Raw genomic sequence first — 16,411 nt, 5'->3', positions numbered from 1 at the left:
CGAGCAGGAAGGAAGCAGCGCGAGGAGCTTCAACTTGTTACGAAAGCCTCGAAGAAAAAAAAAGAGGAGTGAGTTTACGAGCCGCTGTCAAGTTTAAAAGCACAAACACTGAGTTGTTTTTAAAAAAACACTCCCGACACACGCTCACACTGACACCCGACAAATGTGTCTGACAGGCGGCTCGTGAAGCCGGTTAGCCCCCCCCCCCCCTCCGTGTCAGGGCTAGCTCGGGTTAGTTAGCCAAGTTAGCTCTGGTTTAGACAGATTATCGTGGACTAGTTGACGTGTTGTAACAGCTGGATACTCACTTTTATGTCTGCCCGCACCCCACGACTGTTTGGCGATGCTGGGGCTCCGTATAATTGCCCTTCCAGCGGATTTCAAAGCGTCCATATCCGTAATCCCAAAAAATAAAAGTGGGGCAAAGAGCCCGACGAGCGCCTCTCTCCGTCTCTACTCGAAACCACTTCTTTCGCTTTTGTTAAAACACCTCTCTCTCTCGTCTAAACTTTTTCTCTCTGCTGTTTTTTTCCCTCTCCCCTTCGCACGGTTAGCTTTCAATCGATGGTAGATTATCATGTTCGTCCCCCTGGGCGGCGTTATGTATGTAAATGAGCCGGAGAAATGTGCGTGACGCCCGCTCGTGGAATCACGCGAGTGAGGTTGTTGCAGCAGCAGCTTCAGCGGCGCTCGCATCCCGGGCGGGCGGTGCTCTGTTGTTGCTGTTACACGGTACAGTTTCACTCCCCCCCCCCACCTCACCAAGTGTGTTTGGTGACAGGTTATTCAGCAGTCAAAGCACGGGGGCCGCGGTCAGACCTCTCATGTTTAATTCAGACACTTTATTGAGCTTCTTAATTCAAAATAATGTCATGACCAGAAATAGGTTGGAGAAGATGAACTACTTCAGTTCAAGGGATTCACCTTTTCAGGTTGATATAGCCATAATAATGCCAGTCAGATTCATATTACGCATCACAGTTAAAGGTCCAGAGTGTGAGAATATAATATTCATAACTCTGTTTTCACTTCAGTCATCTGAAATTAAGAGTTTTGTTTTGTTTTTGTGACTTAAAAATGATATAAAAGAGATTTTCTTTAATATCTACAGTGAGAGCGGGTCCTCTTTTGTGGAGGACGCCATGTTTCTACAGTAGCCCAGAGCAGACAAACTAAATACTCACACCAAGTGGCAACCTCCGGTGCTGGGAAATCAAGTGAACGTGCTAAAAACTGTAATTTGTTGAGCGGCCGCTTGAGAGGGGCTGAAGAAATGAGTCAATCTCTTTAAGCTCCAACTTCACAGCAGAAATAAACGTGTTTACAGCCTGGTACAGAAAACCGTTTTGGTCTGTGTTGCTAATTTTTGTGTCCATGACAACTGTGAACTAACAGCATTGATTATTAGAGCACCCAGGTGTTATTCAGCCGCTTGAAGTCCACCGATGATCCACGTCTTTGCTGATATTTACATTAGCCGAGAGGTGGAAGAGGCAGTACATCCAACATGTCGGCAGCCAGCACCACATATTTTCGGCTTCAGAAACCTACGTCACTCAGGCTCTGTCCATTCTTTATACTGTTATTGGTTGTTTCTCCTTTACACTAGGAAGGTGAGGGTGATGTGAGTGTTTGCAATGCAGCGATTACACAACTAGAAGCAATTAAATTCTACACACTGGACCTTTAAATAATGTTTTCATTATTGTGAATGCAATTGGCTGAATATCATGGCTCCGCCGTTCTTTCAACGTCTGTTTTTTTGTTTCATATTCCCCTGATCTAATATTATTTCTGTTAAAAATGCATCATATTCCAGCAGCCCCCATATTCTGTCCCACTCTGCTCTGATGGCCTGTCATACAAGCGAACAGCTGCAGGGGAGGAAAGCTATATGGGAAAAGACGTAGGCCAAACTGTAACAGTGAGTCATTGTTCAAAAATTGAAAGCCACTGAGGTTCTGTTGGACATCTGGAGGAGAGCGGGGTCGCCTGATGAAAAAAATATCAAGTTAGAAAGATATAGACTGAAGACAGACAAAAGACGTCTCATCTCACAAACCTGAGGAGGAAACCCCGTTGCTCAGGCAAGAGCAATTCATGTCATATTGACCTCTTTTGTGTGTGTTTAAAAATACATGTTTAATGGCTGAAAGGACAAAAGGCGGTCAACCAACAATAATTTCTCTCAATCTGTGACCTTTTATAGTCATATAGTCTGCAGAGATGGCACAAAGAAACAACATTGAGTAAGTATATTCAGTGAAATAATACATAGAAAATATAAATAATACATTTATATTCATGCTGGGTTACACTAAAGCAAATTATGTCCATAGGATACAGCCACGTTGGTCTTATTTCTTTGATTACGTCTTGATTTATAATGTAAAAAGAGATCTAAAAAAAAAGTATATAATTTGGATATTGGTGCCCAAATTTTTGGCATTGTATTAAATGTTGAGACATTTTATATCGCAGCAACCCAAAATTTCAGTATTGAGTTTCACTCAGCTTACATCACCACCCACCAAAGTGAATCACTCAGGAGAATGGATTTCAAAAAATCCTGCAGTACCAGATTTCACAGGAGACAAGAAACTCGGATACAGCAGGAGTGCAACAGGCCGATACGTCACTCAGGACACGTTAAGCAACACCACCACTGTCTTAATTCTGAAGCTTAGTTAGCAGTGACGTAGTCCTGTCCTTTATTCTGTACATTTGTCACCACAAGTGAAGCGCTGTGAGCTAAACGATCACTCTGTACTCAGTCACTGAAAAGGCTTGAGACAAAGGAAGGAAGGTAAATCCGCCAAGTATTGAAGAATGCAACACATAACTTGACTTTTAAAGCAGCAACATGGGTACATGTGTGTTTGAGAGGTTAAAAAATACAATCATTGAGTTTCTGCTGTAAAGGAGAAGCTGCACATCAAGATAAAGGGGTTAGGGGGTGAAGTGAAGGTTACCCAACATTCAGCAGAGATGATTCTTCAGTCTGAAGGTGAATATGAAAGACAAAATACATGTGATTTATTCATACATGAGGGCAACACACAAGTAAGCAGCTTTACAGCATCAGCCGTGGGAGTAAATCTATACAACTTTAGTGCTCACCTGAGAAAACCCAATTCATTTTTAATCTGTTTACCACCTTGTTTTCCAGAGAACAGGGGCCGAGTGGAACATGTATTTCCACCGAGAAAATTGCTCATGGATTTTGTTGGTCGAGTAGGTCAAGAGCAAAAGGGAGAGCTAGACCTGGAGTTTTTCATTTCTTGTCTTCAAACAGCTGGATTTGCTGTAGATTTGTTGGTGTTATGGCATTGAGGGTACATCTGTGCCAAGTGCTAGAAACGACCTATTATAATCTGTTAAATCCACATGCTTGACTCTGCCAAGCGGTGTGTGGTGCCAAAATGGAACAAGAGGAGTAATAAAAAATACAGTGGAGTGAGTGTAATACAAATTTATGCCTAACCTAGGCTGCGGTTGATGCAAAAAAAATGAGCGAGGAGCTTTACCCACATTTGTCTCGCTGCTCAGGTTAATCAGGCGTATTTGGGGGAATGCTGAGCAGAGGGCTTCTTTCATGCATTGAAATTCAGTGTCCATGGCACAGATATTCCAAGCGCATTAGATAAATGAATTATCACTAAAATCAAAATATGTGGCAGCCCATAATTTTCTCCCTTTTATGGTTCCAACACCCCAGAGGTCAACAGAGCACCGAAACTCCCCGATGGGGATTACTTCTGAATTTGAAACGTAGACAAAGAGGGGCGTGTAGAAAGGTGTTCTTTAAAGCTTAACATCAAACACCAGCAGTCCCCTCGGGCATCATTCAAATGCTGCACACTCCCAACTTCATTTACCTACAAACCCAGTGCTGCTGCAAAGCTTTGTGGGAGCCAAGTCGTCACTGTGTTTGGACTAGCTGTGATTAGTGGTTAGCATGAACAAAGTATTCATAAATTCTCTTTGTTAAAAGGTAAATGGGATTTTCTGGTCTGGAATAGAGGGAATTAACGGCTCTTAATAACCTTAGTCTGTGTGAGCAGATTAGCTGTCTTAACCTACATTATATTGAAGGACGCTGCCTCCTAGTGGCAACAAAATAATTCTACACCCAGTCTCCAACACCAGATTGTAGCCATATGACAAAATTATGAAGCTTGGAGGGGGGGGCAAGGGGCATATTTCAAATCACATTATAATATAAACCATATTATAAATATTGTTTTACTTCAACTGCACTCATGTGTTTCATTAAAACTGGATCACTCAATAAACAGAACTACACGAAACATAAAATTGACATTATAATAATAAGAAACTGACAGTATTTGGGGTGCTACACATAAATTATGGATCTGTGGTGTTCTTGACTTTTAGTTTTGGACTTCCATAAACTTTAAAGACTTACAAAAGTAAAAAGTCGAAATCTAAGCAATAGTTGCTGAAATATCCTGGCTTTTTAGGATCCTACACTTCCCATAATACAACTAGTCTTTAGACTTAGATTAGATCCCCCTGCCTCTTAAATTCATGCTTCTTTCAAACTTCATCAACTCCTGTTTGTAAAGAGAATAACCCTGGTTTGGAAAGTGAACATTCTGGGCTGCACCACCAAACAAAGTCAAAGCTGACAAGTTGTTTTTAAAATATCAAGACATAACGGTCAGTAACAGTAACAGCAACAAGCAGATAAAAAGTCAATTTGCAAGAAAAAAATGTTTATTCCTTGTAAACCTCACAGAGCGAGAGCACAGCCAAGGTCAGACCTGGGGAGAACAGAGCAGTGACTGTGGGCATAGAAAACAAAAAACAAACAAAACACTTCTCTATACTCTCAATCAGTTGACCAAAACAACTGACTAAACTGTAATTTTCACAACATATTTTTTTTTCCAGGAGCCAATGATAGCGTTCTGAGCGATAGAGAGAGAAAAAAAAAGCTTCTCCATTTATAGTAGGTGAAAACCACACGCACAACAATGACCATTTTCAGATGATGGTGAAACCACATCAGACTCGAGCGATTTTTCTCCCTGCAGGAAAAAAAAAGACAATAATACCAGAAACAGGAGTTAAGGAAAACTGCTTTGAAAAAACAGCCACTTGCCCAACAGTTGCAAATACTGTAACATTCACAAAAAAAGGAAACGTTGACTTTTCTAGTCCCTTACTTTTAACTACACGGTCTACTACAAACAGGTGACCACTTTCTCTACCTGCTGAACAGAAACTTCCATTAAGTGATATTCAACTGGATATTTGACAAACACGTCAGCCAATGTATCTGCAGTACATTCTTACATATTACTAGAGAAATAAGCATTCCAGTCTTGGCACATGAACTGAAGTGGAGGATTAATTAAATAAAATCATTTAACTGCTATATCAAGGTTGGCATTTCCAAAGCTTTGTTTACATTGCACGGTCCGTCTTTACAGTTTTCCCTTTCAAATAGCGTGTGTTTTCTACAGTGCAACTTCGAAATTGGAAATCAAAAAGAGAAACAAGGGGGGGCCACAGCAGCTAAACCGAAAGATTTTGGGGTTCAACATAGCAGAAGAGATGAACTTCTGTGAGGGGACACGTTACGAGCCGGAGACCTGTATGCAGTAGACTCTGTGAAGGATGGAACATACTGACAATAGGCAAATAGGAGAATAATGCAAGAGTCTTTGTCCAATGGATCTGTTGAATGTGACTAACATAAAAGGACAAAGCTGCCCTCGAGTGTGTACGGTGGATCAGACCTCCTACCAGTTGGAAAATCAGTAAGGAGTCCCAAAGGCAGCTTTGTCCCACGTCACTAGGCGAGGTCAAATTCTTATCCTTTCCGGCTTGGCCAGAAGCTTCACCGCTAATTTAGAAGGGTTGGGTCGTATCTTATCATCAAACTCACTTTATGTCCTCAACTCAAGGCACTGTGATCATGACAACTGATGAAAGACTATGTGAAGCCGGCACACTAGCGCGCACACACGGACTTCGTCTCTTACTGTACTCTTTGTTCAACTCAAAGAAACTCATAGGGAGCTGCTTGGGTTCATTTAATTTTTAAAAAATGTCCATGTTTCTGCTTACAACACAAGATCTTTCCCCAACACTTCCAGCCTGCTGAAGTCAACACTTGAATCTTAAAGAGTGAACAAATAGAACCACACGATACACTTTTAAAAAACTATCTACCACCAAAACCCCAAAGCAGCTGAGAGCAGGGTTGATTTGGCGTGTTAAAACAAAAACAACAACAGGGGCGTCTGTGCCAACTTTGCACTACATTCCTCTGGTTGTACAGATGTCGCCATACTACCTTGAGAGAAAACAATGTGTCAAAGAAATCGGGGTACAAGTAAGGCTGTATGACTGTGTGGTAAAGGAGAACTCTGTTTTCAATTCTTTTAGGAGGGGAAAAAAAATCATCCTAAAATAATAAAGCAGCTATTCCCAGGACCAAAGAGCAGGTAACTGGTTGCAGATGGTTGCAGTAGTAGCAGTGGGAAACACCCTTGAGATGAAGATACAAACCCGATTCTGTGAGGTTTCACTAGACACTTAAGAGAGAAAAAAAAAATACTGGGACTCCCTAGTTGACATGTGATGTCCGTTTTTAAGTTTTTTTGTCTTTTGTTTTAACTACAACAAATACAGTCACACGATACAACATCCTTCTGACCTGGCGAGGAGAAAAATAAAAACCCAAGAAAAAAAACAAGGTTCTCAGCCGCAGACATGCCGAGCAGATTGGAAGGTTGGTGGGCCTGCGGGTGGAGGGAGGGGGAGGAGAAGAAAAAAAAAATGATGGAGGGAGGATGGAGAGAGGCGAGGAGGGGGTGCGGGGGACGAAGCGTTCACTTTTTCAGTGGCTGGTAAACGGAGGCGTTGGGATCTAGGCCGGAGGGATTGGTGTCCATGAACTTGGAGGAGTAGTGGGGGGCCACGGGGGTCATGCTGCTGGTGTCGGCTGTGTAGGAGATGCTGGGCATGACGGCCATCACTTCGGCTATCTTCTGCTTCAGATCTTTTATCTCCTGGTCCTTCTGCAGGATCTGACCTGAAAACAGTCCAAACACACAAAGGTTCAAACCCAAATATATTTGTAGGTGTGCTCGCGCACACAGTACTGAAACACATGTTGTGTATGGGTATCAGACAGACCTTGTGCAATCTCCAGCTGTCTCTTGGCATCTCCCAGCGCAGAGAAGAGGTCCAGTTTGATCCTGGTCTCTGCACTCAGGCTGTTCTCCAGGTGCTGGGTCTTATCCTGCATGGCTGACAGCGCCGACATCAGCACCTCTGTGTCTTTTTCATTCTCTTTATATTTATGAAGCTCCTGTGAGATTCAGAAGAGACACAGTTAGGGTTAATCATGTCCAGTGCTGGTTGAATGGTCTGTGTGTGACTGATGTGTGGCAATGGCACAGATTTGACTCATTTGACTTCTGGAACTGATGTGAATAGAAATTCAGCTCAGCCTTGAATGTAAAATAAACAAATGTTTGAGTTAATTATGCATCACTGCAACCAGTCAAACAACACCCGTTTGCACTACAGTGCTGTGACAATATTGTTATTAACTAATAAGTAAATAAACATCCTGTTAGAGAGTCTATGACTGATTATCAGTCACATTTTAGAAATTCTGATTCTGCACATCAATTTAAAATTTCATCAAGTCCTAATTCTAATACTCGTTTTATTATTTCAGCAGTCATATGTCTAAGTGAGGAGGTGTTTGTTGACAAAAAGGTAAAAATACAAAACTATGAATCCGTGAATAATTTGAATATTTGCTGTTTTTTACGCTGTGTGTAGAAGCCAAAACGTGTGTATATAGTTTGCGTTGTTCACTTGTTTAGATCACACACTTTGGTTGCACCTCAATTTTACCTGTGTACTTGGTGGTGTGAGTTTGGACAAAGAGGGTAGGTTACAGGCTGTGACTGTATCACACTATACAGACGTAAGTATGTTAACATTTTGCTGCATCACTTTTGTCTTTTGTGAAGCTTTGTCACTCGCTCTGCTCCGCTCTATTGCAAAAGCTATTTGCATGCACTGACAGATGCAGAACTGGCAACGTACACAAGACGGCAATAGGTTCATGTTTCAGGATTTTCATGAGTCACTAGGCAGAACGAATTTGGAATCATTTATTAAGAAGCTTTTTGAAAGTCACACACTAATTCCTCCACAGCTTCTGGCTAAAATCATCAGAAACATTACTGAATGAACAAAGAGACAAATACTTCAAAGCGCAATAATGCTGGAAAGCATAGCTCATTTTCATTTGTACTTGATTCATCTCATAAATACCAACATTGATCATGCCTTACCTGAACTTTCAATTCAAGCTCTCTGATCTGGTCCTCCTTTAGCTTGATGTCCATTGTTAGTTTCTTACACTCTGTTTCTAATTCAGTGATCCGCCGCCGCAGCGTGTCTGTGCACTCCCCTCTGAACAAAAAAAAAGTGGCAAATATACATTAACGCTCATAATGAATTATGATTTACGACAAACAAATCAAGAGTCAAACGGTTTCTGAAAACTTCAACGTGTCAGATGTGCAGCTACCTGGATGCTGCTGCTAGTGCTACTGCTCTGGCTGCTGTGGCCTCCTCTAACTTCTTTCGCTTCTTTTCGTCTGCGAGTTGTTTCTCTGCGGTGGCTCGAGCCTCCTGCTCTGCTTTGAGCCTCTTCTCCAGTTGGCCCACCGCCTGTTTGTCCTTTTGCTTTGCCTGCACAGCATTATGGAGCCTACAGGAGCACGGGCACACACAGACATTAACAAGCAGAGAATACAGGGTGACAGGATCAGTATTACTTCAATTTGAACTGTTAACCACAAATGGTGGTGCAAATTTATCGAAGCAGCCGATCCACACAGTTTGGTATTTGTGCTTTCATTCTTGTAAATTTATTAATCTAGCAGACATTCCTCAATCAGAAATGAGTTTTCTGCTCTTTTCCTATAGTGTTCATTATACCAATTCATGACTGTGACCACCCCAGATAGTAATGATCCAAAACCAACATGGTCCGTGGTGTGACCTCGCTTTGATCCACTCACTTGTTCTGCAGCAGCTCGTTCTCCTGGCGCAGTTGGCCCAGCTCAGTGCGTATGGAGCGCTCAGCGCTGCCCAGCGAGCCAATCTGGCTGCGCAGGTCCTGCTCAACCTGCCGGCTGGCCTGCAGGTCTGCCTTCAACTTCTTAACATCCTGCTCCAATCTGTCCCGAGCGGGAGAGTGAACAGAGGAGGGACACGTTAACATGCTGCTTTTATGACATTTTAACAAGAGCTACAAAAACAAAACGTGTGCGTGGTTATGGACACGTGACTGCAGATTTTATCTAGACTGATGATAAATTAAAGCTGAGACAATGAGTCAAATACACACTGCAAGAAATTAAAAGAAATACAGTTTGACCGGTCTGAGTGTCTGATTGGCAGCTTTTTTTTCCCAAAAGTTGGATCCGGCTCAACTTCTCCACATTTTATTGGCGGACACTCCTGTGGCCTGCACCGCTGCAGCCAAAATACACTACCCCCACTCAGATAAATGGAAAACCTGCATTTTCACCGCAGCGCCGGATTCTGTCTGAACGTAAGTCAAGACCTTAAAGTAGAACATGGCGGTACAGATATAGGTACAGATGTGTCATATGTGACTGTTACCAACAAAATAAAATCTACTGCACAGAGAATAAACTGGTCTGCTGACTAAATTAAACAGAAGGAAGACACAATGACTGGCGACTGACAGACGTCTGTTTTCTTCCACCATCAACCTACAAAAACATTATCTGCTGCGTGTTAAAGACATCAAGAGCGAAATCCTAAGTCCAATTAAATCACACCAGCGAGAGACCCTTTTAATGACCATCTGTTTGCAATACGCGGCTACACAACTAAGGATGTCACAAGCTGATCAGAATACGAGGCCCAATTCAGGAGTTTGGTTTTTTCATTAAGGATCTGTTTAGGCTATAAAAAGCGTGGCCAATTTGATCCTTCGCTAATTTGCTTCAGGTGCGCAAGCTGTCGAAATGTAACTGCTGCACAACATTTTTTTTTAATAAAAAAAGACTTCCTTTTGTTAGTGACGCATAAAATAAACAAACCATAAACTAAAACAGCAGCCTGGCAAACAGTTTCAGTTGATTCTATGAAAGAGTGAAGCGGCATGTTTTGACAGCACTGCTGTTAAATGAAAAGGTCTCAACCTTAAATATTCTGTTCATGCTGGAGATAATTTCTCATCCGTTCTGTCACATCAGATCCACACTCAGATATAAAACACCATGGGGCTATATTAAAACAACAAGATATTAAAAAGGGAAGCCATCAAAGGTCGGCTGTGATGCAGGCTTTCCTAATGAGTTATTTAAATAGCTGATTTCATAGCATGTGATTTGTTAGTGTAGTGTGGCACAGTCTGTGTACGAGCGTGTGCTTCTTACCTAACAAGTGCTTCTGGCTTGCTCAGCTGGTTGTTGGGGATACAATTGTCTGTGGGATCCCTGTGGGAGCCGCCCGACGTCCCCTTCCCCACTGCTAACTTGTGCTTCTTCTCGTTCTTCCCCGCGGAGGAGGACGATGACGGCGCGGAGGAGGGCACGCTGCCGTTGGTAGCACTGTGGCCGCGGGGCGAGGAGTTAAGCGTTGCGGCGTTGCTGCTAGCATTTTTGTAGTTTTTGGAAGAGGATGAGGACGAGGACGAGCAGGAGGAATTGTTGTCCTCTTTAAGCAACAGGTTCTCTGTGCTGCCCAGCTCTGTGGTCAGTCTCTTGTTGTTCATATGGTTCTCCATATACTCCATCTCCTGGAGTTTAGAGTCCACTGATGATGGCAGGATGCTGTTGCTGTTGTGCTGCTTTTTAGCCTCCCCGCCGCCCCTTCCCTCTTTCCCTTTTTCTCTATACTCTAACTCTGGCAGTGGTGCCGATGTCTTTTTATTGGCTGGCGCGCCATTCTGTGACACTGGAGGTGTGTCCACTTCAGATATTCCTTTTGCCGCTGCTGCTGCTGTATGGATAAAGAGGGGATACATATGAAATATAAACCGCAACTTCTATGAGACAAACATTCTCTCGATTCTGTACATCCAATATCTGAAACATGACTTTACGACACCGACAGAGGATTAAGGTGTGCAACTTTTGAGTATTACTTGTGTGAAATGGTCAGACAACAGCCACACTGCAGCTGCACTGCATTTCAAGTGATCCTCATCTTTTTCTTACTGGTGAAAAATGGATTTGCTAGATCTACTTGTTCTGTGAGCTCCTTTCAAATCTTTGCCTAATCACACCCCATGAGCATTGTGTGTTTATTATGTGCCTGGTGTGTTTGTTTAAACTATGAGGCAGGTGTGTCTGCAACCACAGGCTTTGAATAGAGAGGGAAATGCTGCCCATGCTGCCCATGTACACGGGGAGTAACGCTGGCTTGTTTGACAAAAACAGGTCCACGACAAACCAACAAGAACTCGATAAAAAAGCCTGCTTGTGATTCAAAAGATAGTTCTGTTTTTAAGGGCCCACGTTTATTGTCACAATCTACTAAAAAAAATCACAACGAACAGGACTGATTGTCTCTCAACACAAAGCTGGTTATGGTTATGATTTTTACAAACACATACTCATCTGGATTTATCAGGCCTTTGTGCACCACAACCATTGTATAGAAATAAACAAAGAGCACCACTTTAAAAAACATTTCACCTGACAACACCAAAACACTTTACAAAAGGCATTACTACCTCTCTGTTAGCTACCCATCATCTGTCAAATGTCTGGACAGACAGGCCCGGCAGATCCTGAACCAGGTGCTTCATGTGTGCGCACAGTAAGTATGTAAGGTGTGTGTTGAATCGTACCTTCTTCTGCTTCTCTCTCTTGCCTCTGAAGCATCTGTTGCTCTGGAGGCAGAGCCTGCTGCAAGAGCTGCATGTAAAACTCGTTCTCCTTCTGCACCTCCTTCTGCTTCCGGAGGCGCATCTTATAGCTTACGTAACTCTTGAAGCCGAAGCCCAGCGTGACCACTGGGTATCCGATGCTACGGAGAGGGACACAAGGGCAACTCTCGTCAGTCAAAGTTTCACTGAGTATCACAAAGTGGAAACACAGCGCAACATCAAAACATGTTATCGGCTAACAAAGCCAAATCCAAATCCAGCCTTAAGGTTTTAAGGATTAAAAAAGGCACAGCAAATGTCTATACACTTACTGCACTTTGTTAAAGAAGGCATTCGTTTCTACAGTTTCTACTTCCTTCTTTAAAACTCTCTAAGCCTTGTGCATAGGAAAGAAAAAAAAGGAGAGATATGTGGCCCACGACATAACCATCGTGTGACATAAGTGACTTTATGTAGTGTGCAGCAATGGTGCGAACATTTAGATTAGTTAATATAATGCTGTCTTTATTTCACATCATTCCTCTCTGCACCATGCTGACACGTTCACAGTCGGCACTAAACCTAGACGCGCCTTTCAGTCAGAGCACGTCTGTCAAGGAGGACAGGAGTTCCACTGTCCCGGGTTGAAACAGATCAGTGGCTTACCAGTGTGCAGCAAAAGGTCGACACAAGTCCACGTGGAAGTTCTTCAGGTCTTTGAATCTGATGGCTGCCTCTATGTACACAAACAGTATCCATAGAGACACGGTGGGCAGACAGACGCCTCTCTCTGAAACGACAAAATCAGAACAAAGATGCTATAAAAAGGACATCAAAACATAAACTTCTCCACACTTTGTGTAGGTCTCTACTGAAACACCATTATCACATACAGACACCAATCATTGTCTCATTGGCTGCAATAAACTCAGATGCTTTCACCACCAGGCTGTGGAGTGGTAAGAGATATTAATACCCCTGTGACATCCTATGGATGTGAATGTCACTGGTGAGTAAAGTTAGAGAGCTCATAAAGCAACTGGGGACCCCCCCCCCGAACCGGCACAAGGATTTCAATCTGACACCTGGCCTTTGGTCAACACAGGGGGATACCTCTAAATCAGACTGACAACTAATCCGCAGAGTGCAGCTCGGTTACATGCACCGTGCAAAATTCTAAGCGAGCCAGCCAGCTATTTGTAAATAAGATAACACAATGTGCACGGAGCATTGCACAACGCTCTTCACACCCTGAAAGTGGAATAACAACACAAAACCGTGCACATTCAAAGAGCTAGTGTGACTGTTATGTTTTATATATTTATTTATTTATTTATAACAGCCCATCATGTAAATACACAAAAAGCCTCAAGCAAATTAACAAATTTCTCATTTTTACGAACAAACATCAAGGCACTATTACATTGGATGACTTTACCTGTGTGCCAAACATACTGCACCCACACATAGGTACTGGCAGCGAAGAATAGCCATTGCACTGGGATGAAGAGGAGGCAAATGATGTCCGAGGTAAACGCAACACACACAAAGAATACTGAGAAGGCCTGTAGGGGAGAGAGGAGAAGTGGTTAGAATAAACCAGCAACATGTGCAGTATAGACCGATGACAGCTGTTTATCCCTGTTCATATTTCACGCTCAGAACTTAAATCCTTCTCCTAGAAAATATAAAATTGTTTCCGGGCTAGCAACCAGCCTTAAGCTGTTGGACGCCAGTTCATACAAGAGTTGGCTGCCAACTCTTAATCCTCTCTAATGGGAGTGATCTGGTCCTTGGTGATTAAAGTCCATATTTCATTGATGAAAAATGATACCAGGGACGGTTATACAAATGTGACATTTTCGGTTCTCTCCTTCTGCATCGCAGAGAGATACAGACACACACCTACACGATGCATTTCAATAATAACAGGCTGTCCAGCATCGATAACATGACATCATAACATTAGCATACAGCGTTTAGATAACAGGAGGACCAGTGTCCTGCAAATCCGCTAAGACCTACATTATGTCAGATGATTACATAACATTATATCATGTCAGAGAGTGTGGCAGCCGGACTAAGTTGTCTCAAGAATCAATGTTAACCTCTCGTGAGTTATTCTTAGGATTGTGACGGGACATCATCTGACTCTTTACTCCACACGCTCCATCACTTTTTCTCTTGTAAGACACTGATTATGATTACATGCACACAGAGGTCTGATTATTAGGGGGATTATATAAGTTTAGTACCGATAAATCAGTCAACATTAAGTTGTTTATATTAAGGTCAAAGCATTTGGACTGACAGCGCAGCAAAGAGACACTTTTGTCTCATTGTGTGTGCACTTGGAAATAACCGTCAACTCTTCAGTTGCGGCTGATCAGCTACAGTATTTAGACTTTTTCTTTGGATTTCAAGTTTCATCTGATTCTAGACACAAAAATGCACCATCATGTGGACAAATGTTGCCTTTCAACACACACTGTTGTCAAAGCGATACTTTCCTTCTTCTGGGTCTTTTTGTCCAAATTTTGTTAGAAGCCCGGTGAAGCATATACGTTCACGACCAACTATCCAGCTATCTCAACTCAAGTGACTGCATGAAAGCAACGGTAACCTCAATTTCAATGACGGATGTGTCTAAGAGCTTTGCTGCCCTGTCTCCACCTTTATGAAAGCATAAGAAAAAGGCCAGGACATAGCTACTTACCAGCCCCTGGTATCTAAAGGAGTCGTACACACTCCGGATGAAGAGCCAGAACGGCCAGAGGTACTCAAACCTGAACTCCAGTACAAAGTCTGCCAGTAGCACCAGTGCCCACACCACCAGGAACTTCAGGTAGAGGAAGGTACTAAAAAATAATAACAAAAAAAAATAATTTGAATGACACACCATACACAGGCAGGAGTGTTTTTTATATTGGTGATGTGATTAAGCCAACACGTTAAAGAGATTCAGCTTCATAGTGAGTGTGTGTTTGACAGATTAAATGCACTTATTCTAAATCAGCAACTGTGTGTATATACAGAACAAGTGCGTTTAAATTTAAGAAACTTTGGTATGCTCTTACACGATCCAGCTTTGAACACAGTATAGTCTGTTGTGGCAGTAACACACACTAACACACACACGCTGCTTGTTTGTAATTTGTTGCTGTTCGTGTCAGGTTAATGGCAGATATATATTTGTCGTTCAAGCACTGACACCCAGAAAGTGACCTGCTGTGGGGTGTTCATTGATCTCTGTTTTGTGATGGAGGAGGTGGGGGCACCTGTTACATAATTCAAGACCTCCCCCCCTCATCTCTAGGTGTAAGATGCCACGTGTGTATAAGCATTAGACGTGTCTGGGTTAATCAGACACATAGGAAGTCACCTTTAGAGGTAAAGACCTGTCAGGTCTGTGCTGGGAGAGCAGACAAGCAACTTTTTAAGTTATCCAAATTGTGTAGTAGTGCAACACGGGCTCACTCAAGCTGACTGCAGTCTTTATCCACTCATGTGAACACTATTATTATTATTATTATTATTATTTCAGCCGTTGCTGGATAAACTGGCATTGAGCAGACAAAGCTACCTAGCATTAAGTTACCTTAGCTCACGGTGAAGCGGATAATTTTGACGTGTGTTAAACAGCAGACAGTTGCTTCATTAGTAAGTCCACTGTGTCTGCTTTCTAAGCAGTGACAGAGAGAGACGGACTCAAACACAGGCTGCTGCTGCTCGGGGCCTAGCGCCACCAGCTAGCCTCGCAGCTAACGTCACAACATAGCATAGCGTACACTAGCGGCTAGGTTAACGAGCTAAAGCTACATCAGTCCCGGTGACGCGGGGAAGTTTAAAGCATCTCCGGTCAGTGTCCCCCCCCCCCTTCCCCTCCGGTTATCCGCCGGGCTCCGTGTCGGTTACCTGCCGTATATACCCTCAGTGATTCGGTTCCGTTTTAACGGCCGTCGGAGTTTGCTGCAGTCCGCATTGCGCCGCTTCATCCTCCTCCCCTTGGCTTTGGCCTTCGAGTAGCGGCTGTAATCTTATCCAGTTTTCTTGTGTATACGGACAAAGATAATAAATGAAGTGCCTGTGGTATATGTCGCTGTTATTATTATTTTTCCCCCCCACACTGGAAACAAAGAAATAAATAAAGGACTCTATTCGAGGAACCTCCTCTTTTTCTGTTAGCGCAGACTCAATGAGTCCAAACCGCGCTGTGTCTTCGCTGTCCGCTTGTCAGACGGCTGGTACGTCCAATCACTCTATCCGCCGAGGCCTCTCTCTGTGACGGATACAGAGGTGAGCCATTGACGTAGCGCCGGGGCCGGTCGCTCCGCTCGCCTCCGCCAAAGACAACAGGGCACAGCGAGGAGGCGAGGGCCGCTGCGTGTGGAAGGTCTCACCGCTCAGCCAATCAGATGTTTGTGGACAAATTGGGCAGAGCTGATTGACCAATGAGGTGATAGCAGAGGCGGGCTCTGTTCTCAGAGTATTTGGTTT

The 16,411-nt window shown here is 43.1% G+C and overlaps 2 protein-coding genes across 4 annotated transcripts in view; both read right to left on the bottom strand.

Moving 5' to 3' along the window:
• Positions 1-710, bottom strand: part of ldlrap1b (low density lipoprotein receptor adaptor protein 1b) — a 30,832-nt gene extending 30,122 nt beyond the window's left edge. The window contains exon 1 of one of the 2 annotated variants that reach the window (XM_010731314.3): positions 309-710. In XM_010731314.3, coding sequence (XP_010729616.1) covers positions 309-393 — 85 coding nt within the window. In that variant the 5' untranslated portion in view covers positions 394-710. The remainder of the gene's footprint in view (positions 1-308) is intronic. The other variant, XM_010731313.3, reaches the window with a different exon arrangement.
• A 4,008-nt stretch (positions 711-4,718) lies between these two features.
• maco1b (macoilin 1b) lies at positions 4,719-16,306 on the bottom strand. Of its 2 annotated transcripts, none has more exons than XM_027274868.1 (11): positions 15,830-16,306; positions 14,631-14,772; positions 13,353-13,479; positions 12,581-12,704; positions 11,897-12,075; positions 10,479-11,040; positions 9,087-9,245; positions 8,591-8,773; positions 8,352-8,472; positions 7,174-7,348; positions 4,719-7,069 (listed from the first exon to the last, which is right to left on the bottom strand). In XM_027274868.1, exons 1-11 carry the CDS (start codon positions 15,907-15,909, stop codon positions 6,867-6,869), a joined length of 2,055 nt encoding a protein of 684 aa, XP_027130669.1. In that variant the 5' UTR covers positions 15,910-16,306; the 3' UTR covers positions 4,719-6,866. The 2 variants fall into 2 exon arrangements, with proteins under 2 accessions (XP_027130669.1, XP_010729614.1); XM_010731312.3 differs by having other exon boundaries at positions 10,479-11,043; positions 15,830-16,305.
• Between the last annotated feature and the right edge of the window lie 105 nt (positions 16,307-16,411).

Source organism: Larimichthys crocea, chromosome XXIV (assembly GCF_000972845.2).
Source record: "Larimichthys crocea isolate SSNF chromosome XXIV, L_crocea_2.0, whole genome shotgun sequence".
Taxonomy (NCBI): Eukaryota; Metazoa; Chordata; class Actinopteri; family Sciaenidae; genus Larimichthys; species Larimichthys crocea.
This window is presented reverse-complemented; position numbering and strand designations above follow the sequence as displayed.

Coding starts and splice junctions, on each gene's coding strand:
- maco1b (XM_010731312.3), bottom strand. CDS start 15,909: ATGAAGCGGCGCAATGCGGACTGCAGCAAACTCCGACGGCCGTTAAAA. Junction 12,076..12,580: donor CGACCTTTTGCTGCACACTG/GTAAGCCACTGA, acceptor CCCTCTCCGTAG/CATCGGATACCCAGTGGTCA. Junction 11,044..11,896: donor AGAGAGAGAAGCAGAAGAAG/GTACGATTCAAC, acceptor TTATCCATACAG/CAGCAGCAGCGGCAAAAGGA.